Source organism: Quercus lobata, chromosome 11 (genome assembly GCF_001633185.2).
Source record: "Quercus lobata isolate SW786 chromosome 11, ValleyOak3.0 Primary Assembly, whole genome shotgun sequence".
Classification (NCBI taxonomy): Eukaryota; Viridiplantae; Streptophyta; class Magnoliopsida; order Fagales; family Fagaceae; genus Quercus; species Quercus lobata.
The window spans coordinates 8,255,181-8,275,866 of record NC_044914.1 but is presented as its reverse complement, the minus strand read 5'-3'; the positions used below and the strand labels follow the sequence as shown (position 1 = coordinate 8,275,866).

Here is a 20,686-nt window from a genome sequence, read left to right as displayed (position 1 = left end):
ACAGTCTGCCGCTATCCAAACCCAGCCTAAAGCAACTTATAAGAACAAATTTTGATTAAATTAGGTTTGATATTTTCTACAAAAAGTCAAATTAAATTGGATAAATTCTTCTTGAGATTTGGCTTGATTGTTACGTCCAGAACAAAGAACCCTGAATGATTACATCTTAATTATTAAAATCTATGAGTGGTATATATTAGGCATTATCCTTATTGTGGGGTATATATAGTAGGAAACCCTAAGTTTACATTAGATTAACCCTAGTGTTGTAGTACTTGTACTATAAGTAGAATTATTATTACCTTGTTTACCTTATAATTACATGGAATTGCAATAAATTTGTACATCATAGACCATAATATTTCTAACAGTGTATATAATAAATTACTAATTCAATTAAATTTTATTGTTCTATCAGTAATTAGTATAAGATTTTTTCCCCTATTCCTTGACAAAAGTATGAAATATGAAATCTCTGCAAATTCCACACCGACACTTATACGGATCATCAGTACTAGCCTACACTTATAAGAGATATATTAATACTTAATGCAAATTTTATACTTAATCTTGGAAGTTTGGTATAAAGTGAATCCAAATTTAATATTTAAGCTTGCAAATTGCAATAAAGTAAATCGATATGCAAAATGCAGATTACCCAAAAGTATAAACTAGTGGAGGGCGACTGGTGTAATGTTGTTTGGTTATAGTGTATATTTGATTGGTTTAACTTAAAAACGGTTGATAAATTTTACATCAAAGTTTATATATATTATTTTTGCGGCTATCAAAATATTAAAAACAAACAGGAAAAATAGTCCTTCTCCAAGAGTGATTTGGGGAATATAGTTTATAGGTAAATAGAGGCCAAAATGGGGGTTTACCCCTTTCTCACAAAATTTCCAGCAAAATGCCTCCTCTTTGAAACTATTTAGGGATATGCCCCATGTTTTGAAACTTAATTTTTAGAAAATCGAGTTTCAAATGTAAAACTCGATTTTTGGACAATCGAGTTATAGCGAAATTGAACATAGAATTTTTATTTATTTATTTAATTTTTTGGAACTCGAGTTCCATTTCCACTTGAATATTTTCAAGGAACTCAAGTTCCACAAAATTAATTTTTATTTTATTTATTTATTTTCAAGTTTCAGTTCCCTATAACTCAATTGTCCAAAAATTGAGTTTTAAATTGAAAATCGATTTTCTAAAAATCGAGTTTCAAAATAGGAGCATTTTGTTGGAAAGTTTTGGCGAAAGGGGCAAATGCTCATTTAAGGGAAAGAGAACAAAGAGAAATTTCGGTAAAATAAGTACCAAAATTGGTTTATTTTTTCACACTTTTTGGTTGAAAGTAAGAGAAATGGACCCATATAACTCGGCATTTTAAATACATAATTGAGCCCACAAATTTGATATTCATAATTGTTAGGTCATATTTTTATGTAGTTGGCATATTTTTTGAAAAAAATGCATTTTGTTTGTATTTAAGTAGTTTAAATTGGATTCAAGAATATATATCATGAAGTATATCACGAAATGAATGAGTAAAAAACTGTGTTTTCATTAATTAGAAAGAATGAGTACAAAATCTATATATATACAAGTATTGAAGCAAGTAACTTCCTAACTGCAAAAACAAAACTAACTGAAACCAACTTCACACATGCTTGCTATAGTAATAACAGACTCACTCACATGTCAACACTTAAGTAAAACAATTCAGCTACTAAACTACATGTCATATATACAGTAAAGCTAATAAAATTATACTGTCGTTTTACTACTCTGTTCTGACTTGATCAATCTTCTTCCTTCCTACTCTTGCTTTCTGATCTTCTAGTTTTATCTTCACTCTGATACTCCCCCTCAAGAGCAGCTGGTGTGTGAATATTGATCATTCCCATCTTACAAGTAAGATTTGAAAATTGATTGTAATTCAAAGCCTTAGTAAGTATATGAATCAATTGACAATCTGTTCTAACATGATTTGGCTTGATCACCTTCTCCAAGACTTTATCCCTAACAACATGATAGTCTATTTCTATGTGTTTTGTCCTCTGATGGAAGATTGTATTGGAGCCAAGGTGCAATGCTGCTTGGTTGTCACAGAACAACAAAGCCTCTCTATCATGATGCACTCCAATATCCTTGAGAAAATATAAAATCCACACTATCTCACATGTTGCTACTACCATGGATCTGTATTCAACTTCTGCTGAGGACCTTAAGACTGTGGATTGCTTCTTTGACTTCCAAGACACCAAAGAATCTCTAATAAAGATGCTATAACCTGTCACAGACCTCCTAGTGTTAGGGCATGCAGCCCAATCTGCATTTGCAAACCTTTTTAAATGCAATTTTGTGCTAGAAGAAAACATAAGTCCCTTGCTTGGTTCACTTTTCAAATGCTGCAACACTCTATGTGCTACATCTAGGTGTGGCCTTCTTGGTTTGGACATATACTGATTGAGCTTATGAACAACAAATCTAATGTCAGGTCTTGTAATTGTTAAGCACAAGAGCTTGCCTACCAGCCTTCTGTAGTGACTAGGATCCTTAAGCTCTTCTCCCTCAAATTTGCTTAACCTTAGATTTTGCTCCATAGGTGTTTTAGCACATTTGCACCCAAGCATCCAGCATCATTAAGCAACTCAAGTGTGCATTTCCTTTGACAAAGAGCAATCCCTTTGTCTGATCTAACAACCTCCAATCCAAGGAAATACTTTAAATCACCCAAGTCTTTTTAACTTGAATTTATCATCTAACATTACCTTAAACCTGTCTATCTCATCTTTATCATTGCATGCTATCAAAACATCATCCACATACACTAAAAGGACCATAAAAATGTCCCCATGCTTCCTAGTAAACAAAGAGTAATCAGCTTTGGACTGAATGAAGCCAAGCAGAATCAATGTGCTTGAAAACTTGGCAAACCATTGCCTAGAAGCTTGCTTGAGACCATAAATGGACTTATTGAGCTTACAAACAACCTCCCCCTGGCTGTGAAACCCTTGTGAAAGAGCCATATACACCTCTTCATCCAAATCACCATGTAGAAAGGCATTATTGACATCCAACTAACTAAGAAACCAACCTTTGATGGTTGCCATAGCAAGAAGAACCTTGACAGAAACCATCTTAGCTACTGGGGAGAAGGTTTCAAAATAATTCACATCTTCCTTTTGGGTAAACCCTTTAGCCACTAACCTGGCTTTGTACCTCTCAATGGAACCATCTGCTTTGTATTTAACCTTGTAAACCCACTTGCAGCCAATGGGCTTCTTACCAGCAGGAAAAGGTGTCAAGGTTGAGGTGTTGTTAGCCTCAAGAGTTGCTATTTCAACAGTCATGGCCTCTTGCCATTTGGGGTCAGTCATAGCTTGGTAATAAAAGATAGGTTCAACAATAGAAGAAATGGCACAGTAAAAGGTTCTATAAGAGGAGGAAAGATGTTGATAGGAAACATGAGAAGAAAGAGGGTGAGAAGTACTTGAATGAGGGGAAGGAGCAGGCATGACAGAAGAGACTTGGTTGCAGTGAAACTCCTACAAATAAAAAGGCATTTTGATGGACCAAAAAGACCTTCTAAGAGGGATAGGATTTGTAATGGGTTTAGGTGGTTCTTCTGGTACTTCATCAAGAAAATCATCATCAATGGTATGATGAACTTGAATGTTGGAATCATGAGGAAGTGCAAAAGAATTAGGCTTGGATAGAATAGGTTCGTCAAGCAAAGTAGAATCCATAGGAACACAAGGTAAAGGTGAAATAGATGAAGAACTAGAACCAAATGATGATGAAGCATAAAGGAAGATAGATTCATGAAAGACAACATCCCTTGAAACAAAAACAGAATGAGAATCAAGATCAAAGAGCTTATAGCCTTTGACATTACAAGGATAACCAAGGAAAATACATTTTCTTGCTCTTGGATAGAACTTATCTCTAGTTTGAGCAATGGTAGAAGCAAAACACAAGCATCCAAACACTTTGAGATGATTGTAATCTGGTGCCTTATGAAAAAGAAGTGCAAAAGGTGTTTTATCATTCAACAAAGGAGAGGGACGTCTATTAAGTCTATTAATGAGATAGGCAGCAGTTAAAAAACAATCACCCCAAAATTGGATAGGAATTTGAGATTGAATTTGTAATGCCCTGGCAATGGAGAGAAGATGCTAATGTTTTCTCTCCACAACAGAATTTCGTTATGGAGTATAAACACAACTGTGTTAATGGATAATACCATGAGAATTGAGGAAATCTGACATATTAAACTCTTTGGCATTATCAATTCTTATAACTTCTATATTTAGGCCAAATTGAGTAGCAATCATAGTATAAAAGGAATGAAATAAAGGCCTAACTTCAGACTAAGATTTCATTAAAAACAACCAAGTGGCTTGGGTTGCATCATCCACAATAGTCAAGAAATATTTGAAACCATCTAAAGTAGGAGTTGAAAGGAACCTAAACATCTATATGAACCAAATCAAAAGCACAAGCATTGATTTTATTATTAAAAGGAAAAGACAGTCTTTTAAGTTTTGCCATAGGACAAACTTGACAATCTTTAGTACAAGATGATTATAAAGAAGGGATAGCATGACTTAAAACCCTAAGTTTAAGGTCAGAAGGGTGACCTAATCTTGCATGCCAAAGATAAGAAGATTGAGAAGATGCACATGTAGAAGTTGTTGCAGAAAAAGGATGAAAAGCATATTGAACTTGTGATTGACTAAGAAATCAACAAGTGAAGAAGCAGAAGTATTTTGGAGATTGTCACACTGCAATAGGTGCAAGCCATCAACTCACTTGCCCACCCCAATCGTTTTCCAAGATAAAAGGTCCTAGATAAGTAGAAAGGAAGACAAGACAATAGGATTGAGAATGAGTAAGGGTACTGACGGATAACAAATAAAACTAAAGGATGGAACACAAAGAACATTAGTGAGAGTGAAAGAAGAAGAAAGAACAACAGTGCCAATGTGAGTCACTTGTGCTAATTCCTCATTAGGCAATTGAACCAAAGATTGCATAGTAGTAGTAATTGAGGTTAACAAATCAATTGAACAGACAAAATGGTCAGTAGCTCCATTATCCAACACCCAAGTACACCTATTATAAGCCCTTCTATTGATCACTTGTGCAAAAAAAAACACTATGTGAGAGATCAACACCTGTGATTGGTACACTTGCAGGATTGGAAGATGCCACATTGGCCATTGAGGCTTCTTTGGCTTGAGGTGTTGTTGCAAGAGATGAGTTTGAAGCACCAAACAAAGCAAGAAGTTGTTGGCACTGTTTAGGTGTAAAGGCAGATTTCTGGTGATGCATTGGAGAGGCAAAAGGCAAGAATTATGAAGTGGAGCTTGACGAGACTTAATGGGCCATGGAGGGTTTGTACATTGATCCACTGTGTGACCAGTTTTGCCACAATGAGTACAAATTGGTCTGTCCTTACCCTTGCCACCAGAACTAGTACTTGCAAGATTTGTACCATGATGATCATTTGGCATTTTAGTATCTAAAACAGTGGAATCAACCTTAGTAATAGAAGCATTAGGAACTGATCTTTGTGTCTCCTCTTGAATTAACAAAGAGTAAACCTTGCTAAGAGATGGAATTGGATCCATAAGCAAGACTTTAGTCCTAACTTGGGAGAAAGAATCATTCAATCCCATTAAAAACTTCATCACAGACTCTCTGACTTGTAAATCAATGAGCCTCTTATTAATGTTGCATACACATTTTCCATAAGTACATGAAGGAAATGGACTAAGGTTTTACAGTTGATCCCAAAATACCTTCAATTGAGTAAAGAAATCAGTGACATACATCTCACCTTGATGAAGCTTTGCAATTTCCTTTTGAAGATTGAAAACCCTTGGTCCATTGGTTTGAGTAAAATGATTCTTCAAGTCATTCCATATTTTCAAGGCAGTGTCTTCATAGATGATGCTTGCTACTAGTTTTGGTGAGACTAAGTTAGTTAACCATGTTCCAACCATGTTGTCACACCTGATCCATGCTTGCACAGTTGAGGGAGTAGATACCAATGGTGATGAGAGAGTTAGAGTCCCATCCATGAACCCTAATTTGTTCTTAGTGAGCAAAACTTTCCTCACAGCTCGAGCCCAAGCTGAATAGTTTTCTCCACTTGTCAAAGGCTATGTAACAAGAACTAGACTTGGATTCTTTGCATGATGCAAGAACAGAGGGTCATCCATTGGAGAATCTTGTGAAGAAGAAGATGGATTCTCATATGTAGAAACATTGGCAGAACCATTTGTAGTCACAGCAAAAGCCATTGTTGGCAAAAGAAGAAAATTTTCTCAAGTATGGAGTGATTGTCAAAGTGATTTTCTCGAGAAAATTGAGAAGGAAAAACAAATTGAAAGAAATGCAAAACCCTAGAAAGATTTGGGAATTTTCTATGATACCATATCACGAAACGAATGAGTAAAGAACTGTGTTTTCATTAATTAGAAAGAATGAGTACAAAATCTGTATATATACAAGTATTGAAGCAAGTAACTTCCTAACTGCAAAAATAGAACACTAACTAACTGAAACCAACTTTACACGTAGTTGCTACAATAATAACCTACTCACTCACATGTCAACACTTAAGTAAAACAATTCAGCTACTAAACTACATGTCGTATATATAGTAAAGCTAATACAATTATACTATCATTTTACTACTCTATTTTGACTTGATCAATCTTCTTCCTTCTTGCTCTTGCTTCCTGATAAGTATGTTAAAAGACTTTACAAGTGGTAGTATTGAAGACATGAAGACTACACAAAGAAACAAGTCTGAAAAAGCTATAAACTTTACCTTTGACACCTGGCTTGATAGAAGTTGCTATTAAGAATAAATGAATATCGATACTTCTTGTTCATTTATCGAGTTTTGCAAATCTAGATTTCTCATATCAGATTTTTGGCTTATGATGATGTGTCTTTTCTAGGGTTTTATTCTATAACCTACTAGATGATGTAAAAGTTTTATTTTATAGCTGATAGACAAAGACTCACATAGAGATCTACACAATTATGAAACTACTGTGTTCTTATGTGCCTTAGGGTTTTCTGACCAAGTTGCATTTTCTTTAATAAGTGTGTACTAAAGAACTTCACATCCAACAACAAGCTTCATCAATTGAAGAAGTCTCTACAAGATCAAGTCTAATTGGAGATTAATGTAAGGGTTCTACTATAGGTTAATAGGTAGGTACTTTGGGATAGGTCATGAGGGTAAAATTCCTTGTATTTGTAGTGGCTTGTTCTTGATTAGTAAATTCTTAAGAATGCTGACATGAAATTCACTAAGTGAACTTTTTGCCTAGTGAAGGCTTTCCCCATTAATCAACAAATCATTGTGTCAAATTTAATTTTCATTGCACTCTAGATTAGAATTGTGATTTGTTGGTACCTACACGATATTGCATGTAATTTAACCTAATTAATCAACTCAGTAACTGAATTAATTAACTGAGGTCAATTTATAACCCAACAGTGATATCGCCACAACTATCTTACAAGACAGACTATAATTGATTGTTTGTCACTTCCGCATGGACCCACAACTTTTTTTCACCAATTTTTGTATTGAAATACTCTACCTAGACCTACCCCAATATAGTAATTACCTTTTATACTATATATATGTGTGTTACTAGTGTGATAAATACCTTTTGTTAAGGTATACAAGTAAATGATAATTTTTATTAAAAAAAACATGCAAAGACATTAGATTGTAAGAACTATATATAAGCATTCTTCAATCCTATTATTATTAGGGTTTAGAGTTTACACATTAGGGTTTAGGGGGGTTTGTAGATTATGTTATTAGGGTTTAGTGTTTAGGGTTTAGGATTTAGGAAGGCTTGTAGATTTTTTATTGGGGTTTAGCATTTAGGGCTAAGGATTTAGGAGGATTTGTAGATTTCTTTTATTAGGGCTTGGTTTTTGGAAGAGTTTGTTATCATTTTTTTTTTAATTCACTATGGTTTAGTGTTTAGGGTATGTATTATTTTTTTTCCTCCTAAGTTTAGTGTTTAGGACGGTTTGTTTTGTGTTTTTATCACTGTTTCAAAAATGGACTAGACTGGACTGGATGGTTCAATTGGGAATTGGGTATTAGTCCAGTCTGATAAAATCCCCAAAACTAGTCAAAAATCAGGTTGAACTAGAAATCGGGGCACAAACCAATTCTTTAACCATACCAGTTTTTAAAACTATGGTCTTTACTTTAGGGTTTAGAAGAATTTTCTATTTTGTTTTGTGTTTAGGGTTTGTATTATTTTTCTATTTTGCTAAACCTTCATTTTCCTCTATAAAAGAGAGGGAGAAAGATTGTTTATGGTTACACTTGGAACAATAAGTGCACGTTAATTCTTGAAGGGTGGCGGATTCAGTAACTCTTATGCATTATTATTTCTATGTACAATTATACATTTACACATGCATAATATAAGCTTTGTTATGGTCATATGTTCACCATTAGTTACCGTCGTTGTATATAACTTGTTAGGTTCTAAATGTTTAGAACATTTGGCAAATCGTGAACACAAACTTGTCTAGATATAGATCTTAGAGTCTATAGGTACTATTAGACAATACTCAAGGTGATTCAAGTCAAGATTCAAGAACATACAAGTTGCAGGAAGCAGATTTTAGAATCTGTCTGGTTCGATCGATCGAAAGACAGGCTCGATCGATTGAAAGTCGTATCTGCAAAATTTTAATTAAGCATAAACAGCAGTTCAAGCCCATTTAGGATTAGGGTTTCTAATCTACTTCTCCCAGTATATAAAGGAAACCCTAAGTACGTTTTTATAAGGTTTTTCAGAGAGAAAAGAGTGTGCCTCTTTTGTATTTAGGGTTTTGTACCCAAAAGCTCTCTTATGTGTCTTCTACCGGTGTTATTACTTGAAGAATCTCAAGATCCGGTGTTGTAGAAGTTGCTGCCTTCTCTTGTCATCAAAGGTGTTGATGATCTAAACCTTCAAGGGTGGTCTTGGAGTCACAAACAGGAGAGTTTGTGTTGCTAAACCTTTGAGTGGGATCTCAAAGTCACAAACGGGGATGTTTGTGTTTTGCAAAGGCCAAAGAAAGAAGGAGTTCGTGGATTCGGAGCTTGCACGTGGTCGTGTCAAGAGCTTGTGTTTTCAAGAGCTTGTGTTTTTTCTAAAAACTATTTTTTTTTAAACTCATACATACAAATAACTACCTAAATAGTTATTTTATTTAATAACTCTTATTATATAATTAATTGATTATCTAATTGGGTTGACCTTTTAGGACAACTTAATTGGGCTTTAGTGTGTGGCTTGGAATGAGACCAAATGAATAAATAAAACTTTAGCTACAATGAGCTTCGGGCCTATCCGTCAACTCTTGATAAGCCCTAAAATTACCATTAATTAAAATATCTAATACCACTATAAAAATATAATTGCACTCTAGACTTTATTAATAAAATTATATCCCAAGATTTTATTATCAAATCAATTAACCCCTTCATGAAAATATTCATAGTAACCCAAAGCCATAGTATATAAATGTCACTTTGAAAATGACTATCTATTGATCCTCGAGTTCCCAATTTAATCCTATAAGTTATTCTTGCATAAAATCAAATTTCATAAAATATAAACTTTAGTAGCTTTTTATTACTAAAGTGATTAGACCTAACACTTTGAATAACTAAACCCATTAAACTTATTTTAAGGGATTATTTTATACCTAGAAAGAGACTATGAATTCCATATTGAGAATATGTGTCCATTCATTACTACATGTGATTTCCCAACGTACTTAGATTTTGATAATTAATATAAATCTTACTCTAGATATATAAAGAATACAACATTTTATATTCAAGTTCACAATTCCCTCAAGATTGAGAATTTATGTTTTTAGTTGACAGTTATTAATAGAATAATTAGTCTTATGGTGGTTTGGTCAATATGTCTTATATACTTAAGACACTACAACATATCAACTAGAAATCTCCATTTCCATGATCAAGACAAATCATTTTAATGACACACTATAGTATTTACAGATGAAATGCCTAATTTCATCACCGACTGTGAATTGAGGTTTTGAGTTTATAAAGAATTTGTGATTTATATCTTCTGTAACTAAATCACATATAATGCATCTTAAGAACTATATGATAATATCCAAATATTTATGTTACCATTATTTTAAATAATAAAACAACTTTTATTATTTTAATACATGATGCTGTACATAATCTCAAACACAAAATGATACAATAGGTTTTAGAGAACTAATCCTAACACTTCTCTATCCTAATATCTCTCCTACTTAAAGGGTCAAGACCTCACAATTACACTGCACTCCAAGAAAATTGTTCTCTGAGTGAGCCAGCCTTTTGGTATCTCACCAAGGAACAAACACAATTTTCTGTTCCTCTTTAAAGGTATCACTCAAATATTCCTCCTCTTTTCTTAATTTCTCACTTTCCAATCTCCAATTTTCTCAAGAAAATGATCTTGATCTTTTTCTATGTAGACTAGCATATATGAGTATGTTACAAAACATATCCCTGGTCTCTATGAGATAAACTATTTTGGCTGCAAAGCATGTTACATTAACGTTGTCCTAACTCCATCATCAAAAAAATAAAAAGAAAGTTGCCCTAAGACCTAACCCCCTTTTTATACATTTTTCTTTGCAATATAGTTTTAATTTTTAGAGAATTTATATCAGGGTTTGTTCTTAGATACGATATAATTTGCACATATATATTTACTAAGAAATATGTTGTGGTTGGCTATGATTTATATTATACAAAGTTTCATACCAGCTATGACAGTCTCTCTCTCTCTCTCTCTGTGTACATAGTTGGGTTTGGTTCATTTCAAATATTATTAGGCTAATGATCATATTTACTTGTCTCATGACTGTAGGACTTGTATTCGGTGCATATTTAGAGGATGTGGAAACTGAAGATAGCCGAAGGAGGGCCAGATTTGGTGAGTCTAAACAATTTCATTGGGCGGCAACACTGGGAATTCGACCCCGATGCTGGTACTCCAGAAGAGCGTGCTGAAGTTGAAAAGATGCGTGAGCAGTTTAAGAAAAACCGGTTTCATAAGAAACAAAGTGCTGATCTTTTGATGAGGATGCAGGTGACTATATATATGTGTGTGTGTGTGTGTGTGAGTCTTTTCTCTCGTATATTTTCTGAGAATATCATGTTGAACATTTCATCATGTTCATTAGTCTACAAGCATCATAAACTATTCGATCAGCCATATAGAGTAGACCACTGGCTTTTGATCCTTTCTATGAATCTATCCCCTGTTTTCTTATCCAACGTAAGAATATTATTGACGTGCTTTTCGACTCGTTTAAGTTTGGTACACGGGGATTCACGCAACATGTGTGAGATTTGGCTTCATTGAGGAGTGTTTTTGTGCACTAGTTGAAAATATTTTAATAAGGTCTCATCTGTATGAAGTAGCAAAAACTGATAAACAAACTTTAAACAGAAAATTGCTCAACTTTTTATAAAAAGCTAATTGTTTGTGATAAAAAATTTAACTTTAATAAGTGTATAAGGATACCATTAGCAGGATCTCCCTTAGTTTTTTTTTTTTTTTTTTTAAGGGTATCTTAAGCATTTACTTAAGATCTTTCCATGTATAGATCACATGCGCAGTACCATATTTGTTGGTAAGTAATATATGCACAAGACACTAGGAAATCAATACTATGTTTTTTTTAAAGAATTCAAAATCCAAAATATATTGGGTTGCTTGTTTCATGGAAAGCATAGGCGATATGTAATAGTTATCATTATTATTATCATCTATATATATTTATAAAACCGAAACCTTTGCTAGCACCACAATTTTCCACGTCAGCACAATATTTAAAAAATAAAAAAAAAATAAAAATTATAACTTCTCAAAACCCTAGCAACCTAACCCCTCTCTCAAGTTAAGAAATATAAAGCCACGGTTTCTGCAAACTCTCTCTCTCTCCAAACGTAGGAAACCCTAAAGCATTCAAGATCTACAAAACCCTAGCAACCTTACCCCTCTCTCAAGTTCAGTTCTGTTTATATATTAATTAATACATAAACAGAACAATCAGTTTGCAAGCTCTTTATGCAAGGCCTGGATAAGAAGGGACGTCCCATCGTGGTTTGCTTTGGTGGCAGGCATAAGCAGAACAATCTAGAGGAGTTCAAGCGTAGCTCTTTATGCAAGGCCTGGATAAGAAGGGACGCCCCATCGTGGTTTGCTTTGGTGGCAGGCATAAGCAGAACAATCTAGAGGAGTTCAAGCGTATGTTATTATGACTTCAATAACTATTATTATATATTTCTTGAGTTTTCTATTCTCTAGCAAATTGAATTTGTGCAATCTCCCTGCTGCAAAATAGGAGTTGGTGATTAGATAAATGGAGATGTCTTTACTTTTTGCAGGTTTTGTGGTCTACAGCTTAGACAAAATATGTTCTAGGTAACTTCCTCTCCCCGTCTCTATTATTTTATCATTGGAGAGGGAATACCATTGTCTTTGAAGAATCATTATATTTTTTTTTTGGCTGAATTTCCCGTGACATCAGTTTTATGTTTTTTTTTTTTTTTTTTTTTTTTTTTTTTAATTTGTTTTATGTAAGGTTAGTTTGTTTACATCAGTTCTTTATCTCAAAGATAAGGCTTTTATTTCTACCGCAAGAACTATTTAGGTATGTATCCCTTGCAAGCACATATGAACTTAAATTGTCTTTTAATATATGCATGCTTTATTATTTTCTAATAGTTTTCCCGTGCATCGCACGGGTTAGCGACTAGTTATTTAAATGACTATTACCGTGATGATATCCTACCTTCACATCTCTAACTTTTTCATCAATTAATTTGATGTGTGCAGCACACTACTAGTACTTTAGGTCCTCATATATAGGATTGTGTTTATTTCATACCACTTATTGCACACAAACGTACACATATATGCACGGTTATTATAGTTCTTCTATCTATTATTTTAATATTATCTTCATATACTATTAAAATTTTTTTTAAAAAAAAAAAAAAAAAACCTATTTCACTCTTTTTAGCAAGAGGTTATTGAAGAATGAATATTTTATTGAAATATCTTGTAAAATAGATAAACTAATGTAGATGTTTTGGAAAAGTGAGTGTAAAATAGACAAAGTGAGTTTTGTACATTTTTAGACCCCTTAACACAAGTTATTTAACCTAATTTAACCTAGTTATTTAGCCAAGTGATTACTTAGATAAATTTTTCAGTCCTAGGTTAACACAATAAAATCATATCATGTAAATAATGCAGAAATATAAAGAACACATCGATATAATAACCCAAAAAAAACCTAACAGGTAAAAAAACCTGAGGAAGATTTAACTTAGCTATGCTTAGGGTAAAACAGATCCACTATAAAAGAATTGAAGTTTGTATAATAAGGCTTAAACCACTAACATCCTATTACTACCTCGAGTAAAAAACTTACTACCACGACCACGTGACAACTCCGAGTCCACGGACTACTTCTTTCTTTGATTCACTACAACCACAAGTACTCCTACTTGTGACTTTGAGACTCCACTCAAAGATTTAAGATCTTCTTTAAGTTTTTTAAGCAGCAACTAAAACGATCACCAAGTTCTTGACATGAATCATGAACTTGATAACCCTAAGTGTGTGTGTGAAGGTAAACACCTTTAGATCTTACAAAAGATTCAACACACACCCATCAAAAGACTTTTAAAACGTAGTTAGGGTTTTTCCTTTTATACTTGAAGTAAAATACTTAACCCTACACATCAAACGAGCTTGGGCTGATTTAGAAATTCTATAGAAAAATAAATCTGCATGTGGTTCAATTGATCAAGCCTAATTTTCAATTGATCTAGCCTTGCAGATTAAGTCCAATAATTTCTGCAATCACTCTTCCAATTTCACAAATAAACACACTTTGAGCAAGCTTAAACCTAGACTCTATGTTTTGATCATGGTTTGCTAACATAATACAAATTAAAGTTCTAATACATTTAGTTCCTAAAGTCTTAGAACCTAACAGGTTTTTTGCATAAAATAGACGAAATCTTTTAGAAGAGCTAATGTGATTGCTCGACATACAAGTTAAAATGTCAATTAAAGTTTGCTATGTTTAAATGTCAGCTTAAAGGACATTTTGGGCTGCAAGATGTCCCTGTGGTTAGCAGACATTTTTGTCTTTGCTATTTGGAATTCAAATTTTTATAACCAAAAAAACCTAGTACCATAAACAAATGCATAACTTATATCACAACTGTCTATACGACAGATTGTGAGTGATGGAGAAAATGTGGTGGTTTCGTGTGAAGATGACAAACAACTAATTATAATTTTCCATATAAGATAATTTTGATAAAGTTATGATTTTTTATGTGGTACTAGAATTAATCATTTTGTAATCATAAAACTTCAATGTTTCTTTCTTTTTATTTTAATTTATTTTTTATAGTGAAGCATACAACTTCTATCCACTGGTCAAAGTCAAGGAACCTAGACTCTATAGTACGGTAGCACTCAATGAGAAGTAGTTCTACCAAATTTGCCAAATTTCTAGGATCGCTAAGACTATTTTTTGTTTAAAACAAACAGCAACAACATCAAAAATATTATATATAAATATAAATATATATATATATATATTTCAGTATATTTTTTCCTTGAAATTTGCAATATATTTGATTTTTGGTCCTTCAAATTTAAAAAGTCCAGATTGGATCCATAAATTTTTCTTAAAAGTAAACAATTCCATCCTTTTATGTACGGGTCATCTGTTTTAAATTATTAGAGATATCATGGTTCATGAGGCTTAAATATATCGTAGGCCTATGTACTTAAATATGTTTTCCCAAAACATAGTAAACTTTTGTAATTTAGTGCTTTGTGTTTGACTCTTATAAATTCTATTTGTGAGTCATTGTCTCATTTTTTTCAATTGGACATATCTCTAACCCTTTGATATTGCAAACTCACAGCTTAGAAAGGAGAACCCATGTGGGCCTATTCCACCACCAGTCCAAGTGAAAGAAACAGAGGTGATAACAGAGGAAGCAGTGATAACTACTCTGAAAAGAGCACTGAGCTTTTTTTCATCCATTCAAGCCCATGATGGCCACTGGCCTGCTGAATCTGCTGGCCCTCTATTTTTCCTTCAACCCATGGTATGTATTTTCAAACCATTTGTTTCTAAAAAACATACTCTCTCTCTCTCTCTCTATACATTTGCTTAAGAAAATAAAAATGTTGTCAAAAAATTATTGAATATTTTCATTCCATAAGGCCAATCAGATTGGTACAGTTTCTTGAATTATTAAAAAAACAAAAAAGGCCCAACAGATTGGTGCAATTTCTCGCATATACTTTTTGATTTTTTGAATTCAAGCTCTTAAACGCACAAGAAAAACTGTGTGTGTGTATATATATTATTTATGACTTGCTACAAGGGGATGGCTGAAAAAATTAACCCAATGACTTGTTTGTTACATTTAACCTAACTTCAAATTACTGCCTCCCAGGTAATGGCATTGTACATCACGGGAGGTCTCAATGCTATGCTTTCACTAGCACACCAGAAGGAAATAATTCGATACTTGTATAATCACCAGGTAATATTTTGTTGTAATTAAAAACAACATTGTTTTCAAATAGCTTATAGTTCCAAAGGATCTATATAAATTCAAGAGTGGAACAAAAGGTCAAAGGGAATGGCATCCCTTATTAATAGAAGGGAAATCACATTTTTATTTCCCATTTAATTATATATATATATAGAGAGAGAGAATAGTTGTCCTCCAACGCATTACATGAAAATCATGAAACCTATATAAAATTATATAATTCATTAAATTATTTAAACAAGTCACATTATTATTAACCAAAAAAAAAAAAAAAAAACTTTTGAGATGAGAGAGAATAAAAATACACCTAAAGTTTGGATATCCTGTTACCAAAAAAAAGGCTCTGGACATTCTCATTAGGATCCACGCCCCCACCCCCAAAAAAAAAAAAAACCAAAAACAAAGACACTTAAAATATACACCTAAAGTCTTTTGAGTTCCACCTAGTGAATTAGGGGGATTTTTCTCCAATATGATTTAGAAGAAAATTCTATCCATTTTCTTTATAAACTCATGACATAGTGTTAGCATATATTCAGCAAGCAAACAAGCCTAAGAAATTGAAAATTTTGCATAATTTTAAACTATATATGTTCGTTTGTTTGTTGGACAGAATGAAGACGGAGGTTGGGGCTTCCATATTGAAGGTCACAGTACAATGTTTGGCACAATTTTGAGCTACATTGCCTTAAGGCTACTTGGAGAGGGACCTGAAGATGGTGAAGACATGGCTATGGCTAGAGGACGGAAATGGATCCTTGACCATGGTAGTTTAGTAGCAATTCCATCATGGGGAAAGTTTTGGGTCACGGTATGACCAATTGAACCCGTTAGCCAATGTTGTTTTGATTAATGTTACATTACTTAATAACCTTTTATTCAATTAATTTATTTAAAATTTCACTATTTGATTATATGTTATTTATATTCTTAACATGTATTGTCAAATTTCGTGTCAACCAGATGTTGTTTATTTTTGTAAGTAAACTTGAAAGGCCTCATCTTTTGTATAGGTACTAGGAGTATATGAGTGGTCAGGCTGCAATCCACTGCCCCCAGAATTCTGGATTCTTCCTAATTTCTTCCCTATGCATCCAGGTTTTTGTAACTCATCTTTTTCTTGAAAAGAACACTTTCTAAGTTGCATATCACTCAAAAATTTTATGTAGCAGTTAGCATAGTACATGTATCTGATCATCACGACCTTCATTATGCAAAATACAGGCAAAATGTTATGCTACTGTCGCTTGGTTTACATGCCAATGTCTTATTTATATGGGAAGAGATTTGTCGGTCCAATCACCGGCTTGATACAATCAATAAGACAAGAGTTATACAATGAGCCTTACCATCAAATTAACTGGAACAAAGCTAGGAATACAATTGCTAAGGTTATTTGAAGTCTTTTGCATTTCTCGTCCATGTTAGAAATATCAATATCATATCCTGCTTATTAGCAATTTTCACAAAGTTGATGCCTACTTGCACAATTTGCTATTTTAGGAGGATCTCTACTATCCGCATCCCTTCATGCAAGATATGCTATGGGATTTTCTTCACCATGTAGCTGAGCCTATCCTAAAACGTTGGCCCTTTTCAATGTTGAGAGAGAAGGCAATAACAGCTGCAATTGGTCATGTACGTTATGAGGATGAGAACACCAGATACATGTGCATTGGAAGCGTAGAAAAGGTCAATACTTGTGTTGCAATTCAATTTGAATGAAAGAAATATAAAATCAAAGTATTTGGTGTGCCATCATTGAACTAAACTTGTTAAGGTTACTTGTATTACAGCTTTTATGTTTGCTTGCCCGTTGGGTTGAAGATCCAAATTCAGAGGCGTACAAGCTTCATCTAGCCAGACTTCCAGACAACTATTGGGTTGCTGAAGATGGCTTAAAAGTTCAGGTAATATGACCATTCCCTTGAATCTTTCGGTTACTTGACTTTTCTAGAAAAAGCAAAAAAGCATAATTAGCACATCCATAAGCTTGTGAGTATGTTAATGCAATCACATATACTTAAAAGCATTTACTTATGATGCTTGATTTATGCGATGTAGAGTTTTGGCTGTCAGATGTGGGATGCGGGTTTTGCTATTCAAGCAATTCTCTCTTGTAATCTAAATGAAGAGTATGGGTCAACACTAAGGAAATCACATGAGTTTGTCAAGGCTTCACAGGTCAAAATATATATCAAATACTGCTTACGTGATTATATGAATGATAATGCTTAACTTAATCATGTTATTTTCTAGGTCCGGGAAAACCCTTCTGGTGACTTCAAAGCTATGTACCGACACATTAGCAAAGGAGCATGGACTTTCTCAATGCAGGACCATGGTTGGCAAGTCTCTGACTGCACAGCAGAAGGGCTAAAGGTAATGCCAACTCTAATACATTTATGATTTATACTAAAATTCTCATGGTTCATTTCAAAGGAAAAATTTTGAATTTTGGTGAAACCTTCTATTTTTCAGGTTGCACTTTTGTTCTCACAAATGCCTCAAGACCTTGTTGGCGAAAAAATGGAGACAGACAGGTTCTATGATGCTGTGAATGTCATTCTTTCTCTACAAGTAAGAATTCAACCTTGCCGAATTTATTTATTTATTTTTTTTTTTTGGTGGGAAAAATTTACATTAAGTACAAGTTGTGTGTGAATTATATTATCCACTTCACTTATTTAACTTTATTAGGTTAAATGATTCTGAAATGCATCACTTCAATAATTGACTTTCTTTTAATACCAATACAGAGTAGCAATGGTGGTTTCCCAGCATGGGAGCCTCAAAGAGCTTACAGTTGGTTGGAGGTAACTTCTCCGATAAACCTACTAGTTTCTTCCTAACTTGTTTCAATATCTCAACTTTTCCTTGTAAGATAGGTTTGTACACGTTTATGGCAAAAAACCATTGTTTTAAACTTACCACTCATTCCCATATTTTTGTATCTTATTTTTGCAGAAATTCAACCCCACAGAGTTCTTTGAAGATACTCTTATTGAGAGAGAGTAAGTTATCTTCCAGCACAAGAATAGTTGTCATGGTATTGGTCATGTTATCTTCCTAACATTAAAATTGAACCACATTATAGGTATGTAGAATGTACTTCGTCAGTGGTTCAAGGCTTGGCACTCTTTAGGAAATTCTATCCCAAGCACCGTAGAACAGAGATAGACAGTAGCATTTCCAATGCAATTCAATACATTGAAGACGTACAAGAACCTGATGGATCATGGTAATATGTTTTTTTGTTGCACACACTTATATTCTTGATTCACACCATGAAGTACTGCTCTATAGCGGCACAGTTTTCTTTTGACATTTAGACAAAGAAAATAAAAGTAGCCAACTATGATAATATCATTAAGAGACTGCAATAAATTTACTTTTTTCTTCTCTTTCCTTTTGCTTGATGCTAAAAGGAGAAACCATCAATACTTACACAAGATTAAAACTTATGTAGGTATGGTCATTGGGCGATTTGCTACACCTATGGTACATGGTTTGCTGTAGGAGGATTGGCAGCTTGTGGAAGAAACTATAGAAATTGTCCTGCATTGCGCAAAACTTGTGAATTTTTGCTATCAAAGCAGCTACCTAATGGTGGATGGGGAGAGAGTTACCTATCAAGCCAAAATAAGGTATGGAAATTAATTTGTTTTGATTTAAATGTGTACTTATTTTTTACAACAGAAAAGAAAGAAAGAAAGATGGGGGGGGGGGGGGAATGGAAATAGAGAATTCAAATAAGTTTCTTTGTGCAACAGGTGTGGACAAATATAGAAGGCAACCGTGCAAATTTGGTCCAAACCGCATGGGCACTATTATCGCTTATTGATGCTGGGCAGGTTTGTCCATCATTTTCTCCTAAATTATTTAATAAGTTGTCCATTAACATGACTGATTTAGGTTTTAGCAATAGTTAGAGTTGGCAATTAGTTGGGGAAGTGTCATGAAAATGAGTAATCCAAGATATCAATCAGTAATCTACCATTGGTCATGATATCAATCACATATTCAGTTATGCCCCAAAAGTACTAGTCAGGTTACTATGGGGGTTCCTCGTAATCACTTTTATAGCTCAGTTCAGCCTAATAAACATACACTTATCAAATCCAATTCACGTAATCTAGGATATGATACGTACGAAAACAAGAATTAAGATCTAAACAAATAAATTTATGAAACTTTTAAACTTGAGTGTTAGATGATAGCAAAATTTAGAAGGTGAGCCTTTAGTGATTTCTTTGGAAGTGCCAATGGATCCCATATACTGATTCTAAATGTTTTTATAAATTTAGGCCGAGATAGATCCAACACCAATTCATCGTGGAGTTAGAGTGCTGATCAATGCACAAATGGAAGATGGTGACTTCCCTCAACAGGTAATTCATGTTTATTCAAAATCCAAGGAATTTAGATAAGGCTTTCGTTTCTTTTGTCAAAATAACTTCTACATACCATAATATTTTTTGAAGCATAGTATAACCAATTGTTATTGGCAACAGGAAATCACTGGAGTATTTATGAGGAACTGTACACTAAATTACTCTTCATATAGAAACATTTTTCCCATATGGGCTCTTGGGGAATATCGGAGGCAAGTTCTATTTGCACAAAACTTGAATGCGTGAACAAAGGATTGCATATTGAAGTGCACCACCAATCTCCAATATATATACAACTTTCACATATGAAAGAAATATAGATAACTATATACTACTTGAAAGATGTAAAATATATCATAATGTAGTTTTTGTGAGACAAATGGTTTGTCCCTCTACAAAAAATAAATGTCCATTTAGCTTGTGTTATGATCTCCTTCATTAATTTTCTGCAACTTAATCATGTAAAGTAATATTTGTGGACTTAGCCAAAAGGAAATGTAATATTTGTGGATGCTATATGTGCAAGTGCAACATACCATGTTGAATTACAATGTGTATAATTTCGTAAGAAATGAATAAAAAATATATAAGGTTATAG

The 20,686-nt window shown here is 33.5% G+C and overlaps 1 protein-coding gene across 1 annotated transcript; it reads left to right on the top strand.

The window, feature by feature from the left end:
- Positions 1-10,982: 10,982 nt before the first annotated feature.
- On the top strand, positions 10,983-20,475 carry LOC115966272 (lupeol synthase-like). The gene is made up of 18 exons (XM_031085527.1): positions 10,983-11,177; positions 15,053-15,238; positions 15,593-15,682; positions 16,308-16,505; positions 16,708-16,792; positions 16,919-17,085; positions 17,198-17,386; positions 17,491-17,604; positions 17,759-17,878; positions 17,954-18,076; positions 18,176-18,274; positions 18,454-18,510; positions 18,662-18,708; positions 18,792-18,935; positions 19,164-19,341; positions 19,468-19,548; positions 20,002-20,085; positions 20,209-20,475. The coding sequence occupies exons 1-18, from the start codon at positions 10,983-10,985 to the stop codon at positions 20,332-20,334; spliced, it is 2,283 nt and encodes a 760-aa protein (XP_030941387.1). The 3' UTR covers positions 20,335-20,475.
- Positions 20,476-20,686: the final 211 nt, after the last annotated feature.